The sequence below is a fragment of the Tympanuchus pallidicinctus genome, unplaced genomic scaffold (genome assembly GCF_026119805.1).
Source record: "Tympanuchus pallidicinctus isolate F22 unplaced genomic scaffold, pur_lepc_1.0 scaffold17, whole genome shotgun sequence".
Classification (NCBI taxonomy): Eukaryota; Metazoa; Chordata; class Aves; order Galliformes; family Phasianidae; genus Tympanuchus; species Tympanuchus pallidicinctus.
Genome location: NW_026294690.1, coordinates 6,449,429 through 6,466,052, shown reverse-complemented (window position 1 = coordinate 6,466,052; position 16,624 = coordinate 6,449,429). Strand labels below are relative to the sequence as shown.

At 40.0% G+C, this 16,624-nt stretch overlaps 1 protein-coding gene across 4 annotated transcripts in view; it reads left to right on the top strand.

Annotated features, from left to right (window-relative positions):
* FGD3 (FYVE, RhoGEF and PH domain containing 3) overlaps positions 1–12,180 on the top strand; it is a 100,547-nt gene extending 88,367 nt beyond the window's left edge. For 3 of the 4 annotated variants that reach the window (XM_052678467.1, XM_052678468.1, XM_052678469.1), the window contains 4 exons: positions 565–687; positions 2,565–2,717; positions 5,664–5,804; positions 10,765–12,180. In XM_052678467.1, coding sequence (XP_052534427.1) covers positions 565–687; positions 2,565–2,717; positions 5,664–5,804; positions 10,765–10,989 — 642 coding nt within the window. In that variant the 3' untranslated portion in view covers positions 10,990–12,180. Of the gene's footprint in view, positions 1–564; positions 688–2,564; positions 2,718–3,470; positions 4,474–5,663; positions 5,805–10,764 lie in introns of those variants that run through there. The other variant, XR_008205602.1, reaches the window with a different exon arrangement.
* Positions 12,181–16,624: the final 4,444 nt, after the last annotated feature.

Sequence of the window (16,624 nt, the reverse complement as noted above, 5' to 3'; positions counted from 1 at the left end):
ATTAATATGTATGAATATGAGGGTATGGTGATTTTCCTGAATGAGCAGTCCCATCTGACTGTGCTTCACCAAACTGAATTGCAAAACATCCCATGTGCTTGTATCAAAGTTTGAAACGTTGCAATAGCAGCCGTTGTAAATTTAGTAAAAATTAAAAGATCCAGCCTAATTAGAAGTAATTATTGTGGTTTTGTCCCCATTACAAGCCAGGGTGATTGCAATAGTTCTGCAGAAAGATACTGTTTTCCTCTGTACCCAGGGAACATCAAGACAGAGACTCAGAGAGGCTGAAGGATGTAGGAGTGGTGTCAGCAGTCAGGCTGGACGTGGAGAATTAGTTCTGGTGATCAGAAGTCACGTAATCCCACAGAGCACCCAGTGACTGAACCAGCATTTCCACCTTCGCCTTCAGCCATTAGCAGAGTTAGCATGAATTCTTTTCTGGAATTACTCGAATACTGTGAAACCCAAGGAGGAGCTTTGCTCTCTCAGTGTGAGAGCTCTGAGTTACGTTGTGATGTGTATTTTTTCTCTTCAATCATACAGTTGTATTTTTCATTTCAGAGCGATTCCTGTAGGAAATCTTCCAAGTCCAAGCGGGACAAGGAGAAGCAGGCGTGCAAGAGCTGCAGTGAGAGCTTTAACTCTATCACTAAACGGCGGCACCACTGCAAGCAGTGTGGAGCAGTAAGTTTCAGAATGCATTGAGGCTTTTAGTTTTTTTTTGCAGAGAGCATAGAAGATATTCTTTATTTTTTCAGTGCAGGAACTAAATAGATTGTTCACGTGTAGATTGCTGACAGAGCAGATCTTCCCACTTGCTTTAGTGCCTCAGAGGTAGGGTAGAAAAGAGCAAATGTCTGCTGCTTTTTTCAAGTGACGTAGTCTGTGCTGCTTTACAGGCACGTGCTGCATCAGTGGTTAAAAAGAAAGGTGATGCATTCTCTGGGAACATGCATATATCTGGGAGGTGGTTGCTAACTGTTTGCAGGAAAAAAATGGCATTCCAGTGGCCCTGCTTCTTGCTAGCTCTTTCTGGGATGAGCAACTGAACATACAATATTTAAGATGATCTTTTCCTAAAACAGAATTGTCTAGAATTGCTTGTTCCAAAGTGCTTGGAAAGTTTGAAAAAATGAGTGCTGGAGCTGCAGGGCCAGGTTGCAGAGGGCACTTAGCTGCCCTTTCCCAGTGCCATTCACTGACAGCTTAATTTTCAGACTTTTCTGGAAATGGCATCCATAGCCAACACAAGATTGATTCCTGTAACGTGACTTCAAACCTCCCTTCTGTTACTCGAGTTTCACGGTTCAGTGTTCCAGTGTTACGAGTACAGAATGATGTTATTTAAATACCATTATTCATTTGGGAAGTGGAGATAAATTTTCAGCTGGAAGGAGATGTAAATGCATAGCTAAGATGTTTAAAATACTCAGTCTCAGCAATCGAAACAAAATTACTGTGGAGGAGACATCTTTGCAAAGAGCTGGGATTTTCAGCTTTCCGGATTTTTTTGTTCAGTTTTTAATAATAGCTAAAATCATAAAATGTTTCTTTATGTTTCAAATGCTCTACTGTAAAGCTGAGTATTATTTAAGAAGGGAAATAATCATTTTCCCCTACGGACAGAGAGATGATAAGAATTACATTATTAATAATTTATCGTTAAATAGTTGTTGGTTATGTAGTGTTTTCTGACATGGCAGTAGCAGCAAATGAAAGAAGTTAAATTGCCTCAAGGAAAGACTATCATGTTTCTAAAAATGCCAGCTTGCTTTTGTTTACATAACTTGGCAGAACGGCTCTTAACGCTTGCTGAATTAAAGCAGTTACCTTCTTACAGCCCTGCAGTGAAGCATGTAATAACATATACTTGTAACCGAAGGGCATTTGTGGTGTATTATTATACAGTAATTTCTGAATAGATGTTGAATCCATCTGACTGCCCTTGCATTGCACCCTGGGGGACAGTTTCTCTCCTTGGAGCAGCTGTGCAAAAGCAAGTAGTAGGTTTAAGTGTGGAAGCAAGTTCCAGAGCTGCAGATCCATCACTCTCTGCAGGCACTGATTTCATGGGACTGATGTTTCTTTGCATGTTCTTGGAATCAAAAGCTGTTAATTTGGCATCAGACGAAAGTTGTAATGCATATTATATTGGGCTGTGTTCATAAAATGGTTGGTAATTTTGGATGCCTCAGTTCTTTCAGGCTGAACTGCCTACTGATAAGGAGGTGCCAGCCACCTTCACTCCAAAACTGTCTTATGATTGGCATTGGGAAACACTGATCACTCTGTAAACCTAAGCTCTTTTTAACTCAGTTATAAAGTATTCCCCAGGAGGCATGTGTTTTCTTTAATGGATTTCTTGGGATGGGATCACAAAGATATTAATTCTTAATGGAGGTAAATAAAGTAAGCATTGTAGATTGATCACTTTATTTTATATTTACAAAAGCTTTCAGGATTTTACTTCAGTAACGTCCGTTCTGCAATTCAGTTTGTTTAGAGTATAAATAAGATTACGTTTTAATGCTGACTAATGCAGCACCGTCCTTCTGCTGCAGGTGATCTGTGCAAAATGCTCAGAGTTCAAACCACTTGCAGATAACAGTCGTCACAATCGAGTGTGTAAAGAGTGTTTTCTTCAGCTGCCACTGAGCCCATGCAGCCCTGGAGTGGAAGCAGTAGGAGAACAGAAGAAAAGGCAAGCTGCAGAGGTATGATGTTTATCTAAGAAACATCTGGTGTGCTAGCTGCCCTCGTGTGTCTGTTACCATTATTACTATTACTGTTATTCAAGTGCGTTTAAAACAAATCAAATCATTTGGTTACTTTTTTTTTTCCTACAGTGACATTTGAACGTTCGTGCACACTGAATTCTGTTTGTTAGTGGGGGTGTTCCCATAGGATGTTTATAGGGATGCACACAGGTTTTGCAAATAAGCTTCAGCTTTCAAAGTAACAAAAGATAGGAAAAGCTTCTGGCTGCTTTTTGTTACAATGCATTTCCAACCTTGAGTTTCTCACAATAACTGTTGGCAGAGCTTGGCAAAGTAGAGTTTGGGGTTTTTTTGCACTCCTGCCAAAATATCATTAGAACACGTTTTTCTTACTTGATCATGCAAAAAAAGAAAGACTGTCAGGACTCACTGAAATATTCTTAACCCTGCTAGCATGCAGACTGTTTTCTCCAAGACATAACTTCTGCAAATTGTACTGCATAAGCTGTTGCTTCACAATTGCTATGGATGTCATCAAGCTTTATACTGTGATAGCAGCATCACCTACCCTTATTTTTACAAAAACAAGAAATATATTGGCAAACTGGTTTGTTTTCATCTCCCAGTAAATGAACCTTCTCTTACCAATGCGTTTTTTTAGACTACAGGAAGAGCTGTGAGTGCTATGACGTGCAATGAATTTCATGGGTCATCTAGAAGATTTTTATTTATTTTACCTTTGAATTACAGCCAGAAGTCATTCAGAAGTCACTGCATGCATAAAAGGGGCCATTCATTTCAGTTGAAAGTGGACCCACAAAGGCATATCTTCAGAGAGTGTAACAGATTCTGGAAAGAGCTACTGAAACACCAGGAGATCTTAACTTCATGAGCCATTCTTCCCCCCATATGCTGACATATGCTAACCTGGCTTGAATACTGCGTGGAAAACCAGCAAACAGTTGCAAACTGTGCTGAAAAACAACAAACTGAAAAACTTCTTTCTTGAAGCCTCTCCTTATAGCCTCCAGACTGCCTTTCAGCTTTGTTATACTTCCTCAAGAGAAGCAACCTGCATGGAAAAGAGCTAAACTCTGTGCAAGAAATACAAACCTATTGGTGCTCATCCAGAACTCTTGCAGTGAATGCTTGTTCAAATAAATCCACCTTGACCCTTGCCCCTGTACTTCCCAGAATGTCATATTTATTTCCAGGCTATTAAATGTCTCAGAGGTCAGCACACTGATAAAAACTATTGCTGTGTGCCAAATTGAACTCTGCTACTCAAATTCTTTTTCAACTTTGTGCCCCAAAGCACACCTAGAGTCTAAGAAATATAGAGCTACAAATGTGTGATGTCCTTCCCCAAACTCACATCTTTACAGAGCATGGAGAAGATGGAGCAGATTCTGGATTCAGAGCTTTACACCATCAGAAACTTCATGTATATGAAATAGTTGTGCCTACAGATGAAGTGCACTTAATATGCCTCAAAACAGTCTGAGGAATCTCAAGATAAATTTTCCAATGCTGTTTCAGTGGAGCTGTTTGCCAGTGAAGTGAAAACCTACACGTACCCAGCAGTGAGCTGTGTTAATCTGAAAAGCCAAAAAGCGAACCAGTGAAATGTGACCTGTGGCTTTACTTCAGAAAGCAGATTACAGCAGAAAGCTGCAAAAACCCAAGGAGAAACACTTATTTTTCCTTTATACTCTCATGCATCTAGCCTTGTGCTAAGTCCTCCGAGGATCAGGTAAAATGCAAGAGAATATGGATATGAAAAAGAAGGATCAGAGGCAGACTTTTTCTTTCCCTCCTGTTTACATGAAACTGTCTTAACAAACCTAATAGCATCTGAGGAGACTGCTGCTTTCCAAATGTTATTAGCAGAAATCCTTGGGAGACTTCTGTGCAAAGTCTGATGTGAAAAGGAATTTTCTTTTTCTTTGCTTTTTATCATAAGGCAGAAATTTCTTCTATCTTTTTTTTTTGCCGTAGCACTCTCTGATTTGGCTTATGTCTCTGCAGCCATGCACAAGAGTGTCTGCTAATCCCAGTGCTGAGAAGATGTGAATGACAGAAGCACAAGTATTTGCATACAGTTTGTGTTCCAAACTCCAAACATCTCCCATCTCTCTTGCAGCAGTAATCTAAAACAAGCATAGAGCACTTGGTGCCCTGTGAATGAATGAACCAAGTGCACTGTCTACACAGTAATTCTAAAATGTAGAGAGGCACCAGCTTTCTCTTTGCTCTCTCCTTTCCCAAAATACTTGTTTCAGATGTGTAAAGTGTGATCACTGTTGGCTGTGCAGTGAAGCGGATTATGAAAGTGGGTTGTGGAAGATTGGCACTCTGTGGGGCAGGTTCCAAGCAACCATTATTTCTTATTTCTAGGCTCGTGCTACTTTACCAGTGATATTAGAGCTGTCTTCTGTACAGACTTGCAGCAACACCATCCTTTACATACAAAGGAGACTCACTGATGCTGAGGCACATTTTTCATTCATTTGAAATCACCTCCCAGTCTGCTTTGCTAAGCAAGAAACTAGCAGTGTCAACTTAATTGCCATTCTCAATTTACTTCGTAGAAGTGAAATTTAACTTCCTGTCCACTGGGAACAGCAGTTCAGCATCTGCTTCTGTTACATGGAATTCTGCTATTTCTTGATGGTATATAATGATGATTAAACTTTGTTTTACACAGAATCACACAGAATCACAAGGTTGGAAACGACCTGCAAGATCATCTAGTCCAACCACCCTCCCATTCCTATTAGTACCACAAGCACTAAACCATATCTCGTAAGCTCCTCATCCAGGCAAGATGTGGTCTGTCCAGCATTTGTCCTTCAGTATTGTTTGACTCTGGAAAACTAAGTATTGTAAGTATTTTTACTCTATAAAAATGATTGAAACAGCTCTCTTTTGTTCTTTCTCCAGAAGCAAAGCTTATTAGCACCTGAAAACAGCCTCTTCAGCAGCTACCTCCAGTTCCTTGAAAAAGGGAAGACTTGGTACAAAATGTGGGTGACCATCCCCAAGACTGAACCTCTTGTTCTGTACCTGCAAGGAATTAGCCAGGTAAAGTGACATTCATGAAGGCTGTCGTACAGCAAAAAAAAAGCATAAGTTTAGCTGAGAAATAGGTCAAAGGATTTGACTTGGTTGCAACAACAGAAATGAACTTGGTATTCTGAATTTAGCACAAAGCCTTGGAAATTTCAGATGTCCTTCTTATCTATAGTTGCTACTGATACAGTTGCAAGCAAATGTTTTAAAAGTCAGCTTTTTACATTTATTTTAATTTTTTTTTAACAATGAAGGACAAATTAGGGATAAATATCTTCTTGTTTTGTTTTGTTTTCCAGAGGCTTCAGATGGATATATTCAAAAGTTATATTACCTTAATATTAAGGAAAGCACTTTACTATAAAATGAGTAGAACTGTGAAGCAGTTCTAAATATCACAATTCAAGCTTTTTTTTTCCTGTTTTTTTTTTCTTCTTTTTTTCTTATAATTAAGGCTCTTCTATGTTGTACTCCTCAAAAGGAGAGGCCCTTTGGTAAAGCTTGTCATAGCATCATGATTTTATCATTACTTCAAATAATTGCTGTAGGAAGCTTTTTTTTCTTTTTTAAATGAACTGTTGAAGATAATTAGCATTTGACTGTGATAAAAGTAAGTAAACTCAAAGGCAGAGATTCAAATCATGCTTCCTTAGCCCTGATGATATCATGTGACAGCACTGACACCAGATCCCCCACTTCCAGTTTTGTATTTGGCATTTGATAACATTTATATACAGCTTTGCTTCATCTTCTGGATGGAATAAAAGAAGGAATGGGGCTCACATTCAGCCTGCTACTACCCTGCTGTATGTGTAATGATACAAAGGATTTTCTTTTAATTAGCATCATTTTTGTATGCATGTGGCTGGCAATGGTCTGAAAACTAAATACTACCCATGATTTTATACAGGTATTTGAAATAAAGTTTACCATGTAGCAAATGTTCAGCTAGAAATATGTGTTGTCTTTGGAACTGTATTTATTTTGCTTCTTGTCAGAGAGAACACCTCTGGTTTTGAACAAGCATGTCTAATGCTGTAGTGCTTGAGAAGCTGAAACGATAAATTTAGAGTTCCAGACAAAGCCCACTTGCTAAAGCCTTCACTGGCTAAATATCCAACTTCTCCCATGGGCAGTGAGCTGCCTGGGTTCCCTTCCAGTCAACAGGACATGCATGACTGAAATTACAAGTTGAAAAGGCAAACTGCCTCAGACAAAACACTAAAATGTAATGCAACAAAACCAATCTTTAGATCTCTGCGAAGTCAGTCAGGGGAAACAAAAAAAAAAGCTTTAAAAAGCAAAGTAGAGATAAGAGATTTACTGCAAAACTTTTCAGTTGATGTGAAAATTATACATCAGCAAAGCACCAGTGCAAGCCCTGTATTCCATGCAAACTGTGCCAGAATGCCTTTTGCTCCTTGGAGAGCATCAAATACTGATGTGAGGCCTGATGTCAGGGCCAAGAATCAATGTCCTGACTGCAGCTGATATTAAGATAAATCCATTCTCAGACCTCTCATGTTTTTCTTGAATACATTAATTCATCCTAACTTACAGATAAGCTTGGGCAAGGAGAGCAAGAGGAGGAAAAGAGAGGTTTGAACTCTTTGGCCTTCATCACGCAGGAGCAGTGTATGTCATCTGTAGGTGACTGGAACTAGAAGTTGCAGGAATGCAGCATCTCTTACATGGTATGACCTAGAAAGAGAATTTCTCCTAGTGCTCAGCTGATTGTCTCAGGACAGCATAAGTAATAACCCAAGAGACGTAAGACAGATATATTTAGCACAAGCAGAAAGATGTGCAATCCCCCAGACCCTCTTCTGGCAGTCATGCAAAGCCACGGTCAAAAGCTGGAGGAAGTTCTGTGCTTCGTATGCTGTATTCTTTGTTCTGTGTCCTGCCAAATTTGATCTTGAGCCTTCTGATGTTATTAGTAAGATCCCGTATTTTAGGGGAAAGGGTGCCTTTGTCATTTGATTGTCAATTTTATGACAGTTGAATATAGTGGTTAGTGTCCTCAGCTATTTCAGATGTGAGATATATCACCTGATAGAAGAGCAGAAAAGCATACAGGACAAGGTTAATCTGTTTTACATTCAACAACCAAGCCTGGATTTACTATCAGACACCAGAAGTACAGGCTGAGACTATAAACAACATCAGTGAGTCCTTTCTTCAAAGGACTGCTGTTCCCATTCACATACTTTCTTCATCTTCCCTTCAGCATCCAGCTGAAGGGAAAAAGTTACAAAGTGAATCCTTAATATTAACCCAGTGTTTCTACTAGTTTGAATTTATGCAAAACACATGAGAAATACGGCTCCCAAAAGAGGTACCTTTTGGAAATAATATTGCCAACAGTGATATTAAAGGTATTGATCAAGTGAAGCGTGACCATAGGAGCATTAGTTGTGGGATTATCTTAAAAAAAAAAAAAAAAAAAAGTTGCCTCTTGGGAAGGAGGAATAAACCAAACCCAGCCTGGGACTCCTGCTACACTAATGGTGGCCCTGACAGCGTTCACACTGTGTGCTGCAGAAGGAATTTCATGCAAATAGCAGAATGACTCTCAGGCTTTAAAATAGCAAGAGCTGTGTTCTTTTGCTTTATACACTTGTTCCAAGAGAATGAGTAAATCTCCTGAGTGTTCACAGTTTAAATTTTGTGCAGGGCTTTATGCATGAGGATAAAATTCACAGTTTATTTATGTGTGGAAATCATACCAATTTGATCTGTCCTCAGACAGAGACTGGATTTGTGCAGCTGTTTGTCATGTTTATCCAACTAGAATTATAGGAGTTTGCTTGTAAGCACAAACCACCTCAGGCTTAAGGATGGCTGGTTTTACTGGGCTCTTTCCACAGATCCTGACTGGAGCTTCTCATTCTTCTCCTGTTGTCCTGTGTTGACAGCTGGCTCCAAGGCACTGATACTAACTTCTGTGTCAGTGAGAAACGCAGAATTAAGGAAGCACAGCTAGCTAGAGAAGCAGCTAATTTTGGAGAAATGCAGAGCAGGAATCTGGCATAGCCAGGTGCTTGATCCAAGTGGAAACTGTGCTTTATAACTCCCTAAGAAAAATCCTGTGTTTGTCACTTAAATGTGGTTTACTCCTAGCGAATGAGGGAGTAACTGATTTTGGTAGAGCTTGGGGTTATTAAATCAGAGATTTTTTCTGTGGCTCACTAGTTGACCTTGTTGAAGCTTTAATTGGTTCTGCACAGAACAAAGCCTGTCCTTTTCTTGTGGTTCTGCAGAGCTGTATGTCTTGGTCTGTGACCCAGTCAGATCTTTCAATGATTTGTGCAAGATTCAGGTTAGGTCAGAAGTGGGTAAGAAGTGGAGGTAGAAACCAAAAGGATTTTGTAAGCCTACTTGAAAGCAGAAAAGATGAAAGAGGGTAACTGCTGCTCTGTGTGATTGTGCAAGAGGGCTTGTACAATACAAAAGGATGTGTAGGAAAAGATGTCTGTATTGAGGGTGCCTGGAACAGACCTTCCCCCAGAGGCTGAGTGCTTCACCTCTTATCTGACAGCAGTGCACTTCTAAGAAATTACTTAAATCCCTTCCTTGTGGATCAGGCAGGTAAATAGGAAGTCACAAGCACATCATATTAAGAAAAGGGCAAAGGCAGTCTGTTTAATTTGTGTCTGCACTGCTGGGTAGGTGCAACACGTACATTTCAAACATCAGTTTGCTCTTACACAAATGTTGTAATTTTTCACTGTCGTGGGCAAATTCTAGTTTGCCATGTGGTAAGGCTTAGTGTATATTTCATAAAACTTAAATACGGGATCTGCAGAGCAGACATGGTGGAAGTTGCTTGTGCTTTTGTGCATTTTGTGCCCACTGTGCTGTCCTGTACCATCTTGCTTTGGCTGTGCCATATAGCCAGGTCTGGGTCTGCTCACTGTGTGCCAGTTCTGAATGCTGTGTATGCAGTACCTAGAAACTGTATGCTAATAAAGCACTTAGAAGAGGAGCTGAATTCTTCTGTGTTTGACATGAAGCTGCCTTAAACCTCCTCAGATAATGTGTGGTCTTCAAGCTTATGGCCCTGACATTTTTGTATAACAATAAGAAATGGTAGATAAATAAATTAATTCAGGTTTCCTGATTTAATATGTGTTGTACATGCAGGTCTTTGTTTGCATTGATGTGAGCAGTTGTGAGACATGCATTGTTTTAGCCTGAGTGTTAGAAAACAGATTTTTAATTGCTATTGTTCTCAGGGCTCTGGCTTCCTTATAGATGTACAGAGTCATCTGTATTCATTATGGGAAGAGGAGAATGTTGTCAGTTCTGATGCAGATATTCAGTAGGCTGCTACACACGTAGCTGCAAGAAGACAACGTCTCCTTACAGATGCTTGGTGTCTGACTGGTTTGGACTTGAGTTTTGGGACCTAACACTGAAGGTGCTGGCATGATGTGAAACAGGCTGCTTGCTCTCTACCTGCATACAGCTTAGCAGGGGAGTTGCTTTATGCTCAGGATGTGACTGTTAGAGAGCTTTATTGCTACCTACATCTCTGAGTTAATCTCGCTTTTAAAGAATGGCAGAAAATCTGGGCTTTGACTTTCCTTTGCAATCCTGACAGGGGTCATAAATAACCCAAGACCTGTTGAGAAGATTCGCTGATTGATTGGAAATTTGGAATTCTCTTTTATTTCCCAGTCTCTTCCCTGGCAGTTGTCACTGTGGCTCTCAGGGTTCAACTCTGTGTACTTGTCATCCTTGAACCAAACTTTCAAACGTCCCACAGGGTCCAGAGGGACTACGTGCAGCTATTTGGAGCTGGACACGATTGCCTGTACCTAATGAAATGATTTTCAGTGAAAGAAAATGTGTAGGTTATGTAGAGTTACGTGAAAATCCCCAGTAATCACACTGCTGGACCTGTATTCAAGTCTTCAAGTAGAATTGGTTGTAGGAATTTTACATTTTCCCTTTCCTCTTCTTTTAGGATGGACGGGGTCCACGTCCTATTCCTCTGCCGGGATACGAAGTCAGTTTTCCAGGTTCTGGTGAGAAGTTTGAAGTGAAGCATGTCTTTAAGCTCTGCCAGTCCCAGCAAACTATATATTTCAGTGCAGAAGATGAAGAGCTGCAGCTGAAATGGATGGAAATTCTCGCCAAAGCAGCCAAAGGGGAAACTGAAGATGTAGCTGAAGGGCTCAACAACCCGTAGAGCAAGTTTCATTTAGTTTCTTTTGTACATGCTATAAACCATCACTTGAATTTTGGTATTCATGGCACTTTGAAATCTGTATGGCTTTATATTTTCATGTGTCTGCATAGGAAATTCAGTGGTTTCTCTCCTTTTATTGTACATTTCTCACGTACAGTAGTTATCTGGCATATGTTATGTTAATGGAAAAGGTAGTTGTAGTTGTTGGTGGTGTTGATGCTGGTTAAAAGACAAAAAAAAAGACAAGGAGAAAAGCATTAATTTTATCAAAGGTAATGGAAAACCATTGGTCTCTTGTTTTCCTAAATGTATATTTTCCAGTCCTCTTGATTGCTGTTCAGTGCAGGATGTGTATAGTCTGTGATTAGTTCTATAAATGCTGCCTCTTAAGTTAAATGTTGTAAAGGCTTGTGCTGGCCACTGACATTCCGCTCACTGTCCTCTCCCTCCTGGTAAAAGGTCTTTGTGAAGTGTGAGCAACGTACTGAATATTTTCTTTTGCTAAAACTTTGTCTCTGCTATTTTGAGATGACCTGTTCACAAGACAAATACTGTAGAAGGGACTTCTAAAAATGACTGCAAAACTGTGCAGGGAAGAACATTAAGAAGCCTCATTGATTTTAAGCATTTATAATATTGTTTTGTTTTCTTTTGAAACCAATACCTTCCTTACTTCTATTTGAACCCATTTTAATGTAAGTGAACAAATGTTTTATACTGCCAACTGGGATATGATCAATAAACAAGAACATTTTTAGTACACACAGTACAAAAAGGTGACTTTTTTATTGCTGTACTGGTTAATTTAAAAGTGCCCTAGGATTTATTTATATATTTTGTAAATAATGTTTCATAAGTATTTTAAGAATTTTTAAAAGATCTGAGCTAATTAACAGGACTTAGTGCTTAGAATAAGACATATTTGTATGAACTGAATTTGTAATTTAATTTTCCTGTTCACTTGTATTTGTCTAATTTTCAAACTTAAGTGCTTATCTATTTAAATAAAAATTCGTGCAGTTAACTCCTGAGCCAGATCTCCAAGGCACAGCAAGCTTTAGGTTGGCATTTAATATAGGTTAAAAGAGGGAAAATAAAAACAAAAATAAGGACTGTGTGTTCCTAGTGGTAGCAAGCATGTAGTTCTGATAAAAATGAAATAAAATCTGTCACAGTACTATAATTTTTAAATGGTTTGGTTTAACTTTTGTTTCCTCTTCAGCCTTTTGCATTTTGTGATGTTGGTAGAAAGAAAGAGCAGCTCCATACAGCCAGAATCGGTTAGAATTGCTGAAAATTAGCAGTCTCCATCAGTGAGTGTATTTCTTACCTATAGAGAAGGATTTGGTTGCATGGGGCTTTTTTCTTTTCTTTTAAACATAGGTATAATCAGTTATCTGAAGTCGGTGATGCTAAAAAATTAGATGTATTTAATTAGCTGCTGGTAAAGTATCAATGATCTGAATATTCTCTGTCCTCCCTACCTCCTCCCTTCCAATAAGTTAATGTGGAAAGTCTTCCTTGCAAGGCAATTTTTATGGTATAGGTTATGAAAAGGAATTCTTTCCAGCATGTGTTATTCTTCCCACCAGACCCACCAGGCTTCCTGTCTAAATGTAACGATTTAGGATGCTTGCCTTGAAAATTTACTGGGTTTGTAATCTTAGTGCATTTTTTTTCTTTTGTCCATCCCCTTTGTTCTGCTCTTTCTTTGTTACCAAGAGAGAAGTAGGAAAGAAGAATGGTAAAGCACAACAAAAGGAATAAACCACTCGTTTTCTAGTTTTATTAACCAAAAGCAAACCTTGTTAGCACACTGTTTTTTGCATTTTTTTCCATAGGATCCTCATTTCCTCATTTTGCCTTTTTTTCTTCTTACAAGTAACTTTAAGTATGTCAAGGCACTTATCTAATATTACCTGTACCTCAGATCACCTTCTGCCAAAAATGTTCTTTTTTAGAAAGTTGTGAAAATTATTATGGTCTGCTTGGAACGAGACCACACCAGCAGGCATCTGTGCCGTGGTTCCTGTGCAGTAGCTTTGTTTCATTTCCAGCTCATCTCTTTTTACAGGGGAAACAGCATGGCCCCTGCCTGGGGAATCTCCACTGTATGGCTAAGCCCCCCCGCACCCATCAAGAGCTTTTGTAGCCTAAAGCTGGTAACTTAAACCTTGTCTGGAGAGCTGATGTGAGTCCACTGCAGATCCCAGAGCTCTGCTCCTTTTTGATACAGCATGAAAACACTCAGCCTACAGCATAAATTGAAACAGGTAGTGGTGATAGAGGATGAGACCGCATGCCTTCAGCCATGGTCAGCATTGTGGCATCAGTCCAAATCTGTGATGCTTACCCAGTCAGCTTTTTCCAAAGCCCAGTTAAATTTCCAGAGAAGCTGACAGAACAGTCTCCATCAACTTGGAATTGCTTTGTATTCACCTACTGTGAGATACCCCGTTCTTTTTGAGGCAGTGTAGCAGAAATGCTAAGTCATGGCCTGATGAGCACCTGGTGGGAAGGCAGGGCCAACCCAGAGGAGCTCAGGTGTTATCAATGCAATGCACCTGAGTGACCAGAAGGGATGGAGCCAGGATACCCCCTTCCAGGAGCTCATTGTAGGGTTGGCAGTGGAGGTGAGGGTATCTCACTGGAGATCCCTGACCACCTGAGGCCTTCCAAAGGTAAGCAGTTTTTCTTCCTTCAGTTGTGCATCCTCAGCTGCTGCGTTTCAGCTTGTCCTCATTTCCTACACCTAGGACTGTGCCACCCTGCCACTGTTGCTGTACTTTCCATCGCAGGCACTGTTCAGACTTTGGGTTGTTATTTCTTTTCTTGGGGCACACGTGAGTTGTTCTTACAAATGAATTCAGCGATATGAAGGTTGAGAACATGATGAATTTCATAGTGTGAGTACATATCTTCTAAGAATGCAAGGAGCAATCCAGAGCTCCTTGAATCCTGAGTAGCTTGATACATAAAGGAAGCAGAGTTTTTTGTTGTTGTTTGTTTGTTTTAAATACATAAATGCAAAAGAAGACCTAAGATTGCAATCTGGTTCACGTGATAATAAGCAGGTATACCAGAACTGCGGTCAGCTCTGCCAGACAGGGGTCCCAAAGTCTGTTTCTCTCTCCATTTAGTTTTATAATTATGCTCTCAGATTGTAAGCCTCAGTTTGTCCTGGTGTGCAAACCAATGTGGCTCTGGGGGAGGCATCAGTAAATGTTTCCTCTAATCCAGTACTCTTTCCTCATCACCTGTGTTTGGCTGCTGTCAGGGTGCTGGCTGTATGAATCTGTAGTCTGCTTCATTTTGGTCGTGCCTCTTTCTTCTCAGTGAGACCTGAACATTTGGGCCTGTTGGATGAAGAGTTGTAACTGAAAAATACCCAACGCTGGTTAGTGAGGATGAGGGGCTGATGGTGAGTCTTTAGTATTAGAAGGCAAAAGATCCTGCAGATACTGAGCATATGCTCAACTTAGTGAAGTATCTCCATTGTTGTTTCCAGAGCAAGGTAAGGCATGTGTAAAAGCCTATACAATATTGGGACAAGGATAAGCAATGATTCCAGTAAACTTTACAGGTATTAAGAGCTACATCAGCTAGAATGAGCTTATTTCTTGGTTTTAAACATTGCTTTTTTTGTACCATCACTTCTGCCTGTAACCACTCTTGGAGATCTCTTAGATGTGTGCTTTTTCCCATAAATAGTTTCATGTGCAAAACAGGGGAGGAGTTCTGTTTTAAGTGTTGCATTTATAAAGGTCAGACAGATACAATACCAAGCCTCACATCACTTTCCCTGATTTTTTCTTTGAATTTACTTTTTTTTTTTTTTTTTTTTAAATACCATATTGGTGAGGAGCAGCCATCTGTATAAATGTTTTCTTTCACGAGCCCAGAGGTGCCTTTGCTGTATGTGTATCTCTGAGAGCCACTCAAAATAGAAAGAGATGCTTCTTACATCTTGTTTCTGCACTTGTCCTTCCAGTAAATGAATTGCATGAATAGCATAGGCATACGTAACTGAGTACTTGGGGAGGTGTGGCACAATGTATTGCCATGCTGTTTAAAATTATTTAAGAAAGAATAAAGAAACCTCTTTCTTCTTGTGCAGAACACTGGCTGTTAATGGGAAAGAAACATGTCAGGTGGTAAAGCTAAAAGTAATACTTTGTCCTGAAAAGAACAGAACAGGCTCTGTTATTTTCAGTGATGTTCTGAAATGGAGCATCTTTCTTGATTTATTTGGTTTGAACAAAGACAATTGAGCTATCAGTTTAACAGGCACTTAGCAGTGCACAGAGCTGGGGGTCGGGGAGAAGAGAGAGAGAAATGTTTCCCTTTAGTAGATCTTAGGCCTGAGAAATGCAGCAACATTTTTCCTGTTCTTTTTGTTGAGGTAACACACAATTTTGGGTTTTCCTGCCTGTTTTGCATCCTGGCATAATTTCCCAGAAGCGGCTGCCCAGCAATGCTGAAAATGTAGCTCAAAGCTTGCGGTTAACCTACCTGACACCCGTTACTTGTCTTGGTCTTGCACGAGCAGCATGGAACATTGGCTGCTAAATATAAGCGCCTGCACATCCTGTCAACAAGCACCTTCCCTTTTTACACACCTACCATTTCTCTTTTTTGTTCTTAGGTCTGTGTGGGGCATGGCAGGGATTTCATTTGGCTTGCACTTTGTGTTTTCACTTGGCTGGGCACTCTGCAGGCCCAGGGAGGCTTGACAGAGTTGAGTGATTACCTTCTGCTGTAAAATGAAATAGTGATAAAATTGGCTTTTCAGAAAGCAGTTACTGGCTGCCCACACGGATATTGTGTGATCTATGACCATGAGATTAGACTGAAGGAGGAATTCTGTTTGGAGTCTCTAAAATAGAGTTTTGGGAAGCTAAAACTAGCTTACATAGATGACTTGCTCAAACACAGCCAAACGAACTTACGTTTCTGCTATGTGCACAGTGTAAAAGAAAGGTACCCGGGCATGTCTTAGCAACAGGGTTCAATCTTCAAGTAACAGACCCTCACCTGGAATAAATGACTTTGATTTTACCCGGACGTTTGAATGATCTTAGGACCTGGGCTGCAGTGCTGAGTTCCTGTTGACTGACAGTAGCTTTCAAAAAAGTTTTCCCTCAGTACTTTTCCCCCTTCACTGTCTGTGCTGCCCTGCCCTGCAGAAAGCTTATTTAAAGCTAATTTCAGCTCAGCATGTGCATACGGTGTGTGCTGAGCAACGGTGAGTCATGTTCAGCTTGATAAGGAAATGAATGAAAATCCCTACAATGTGAAGAGACTCTGTGTTCCCGTGTCTAGACTATGCATGCTGTGTTGGAAAACTATAATTTCTAAGTCCCCAAATTGTTTCAGTCAAGAGGGCCTGTTTTCCCTGCCAATGGCAAGTAGTTTTCCTGTGTTTCAGGATGATGCTCTGCTAACATGGAAGCTTCTCACTTTGCTGTTCAGGTCAAAGTGATTTCATACGTTCTATAGCTAGTGTATATAAACTTGAAAAGGAATAATCAGTTGTCCCAGTATCTCAGAATAGGAAAGAATCTGTCAAGACTTGTACACTGTTACAAGTACCCACGTGCTTGTAAGATCTTGGGCCATAGTGCTCAGCAACTTG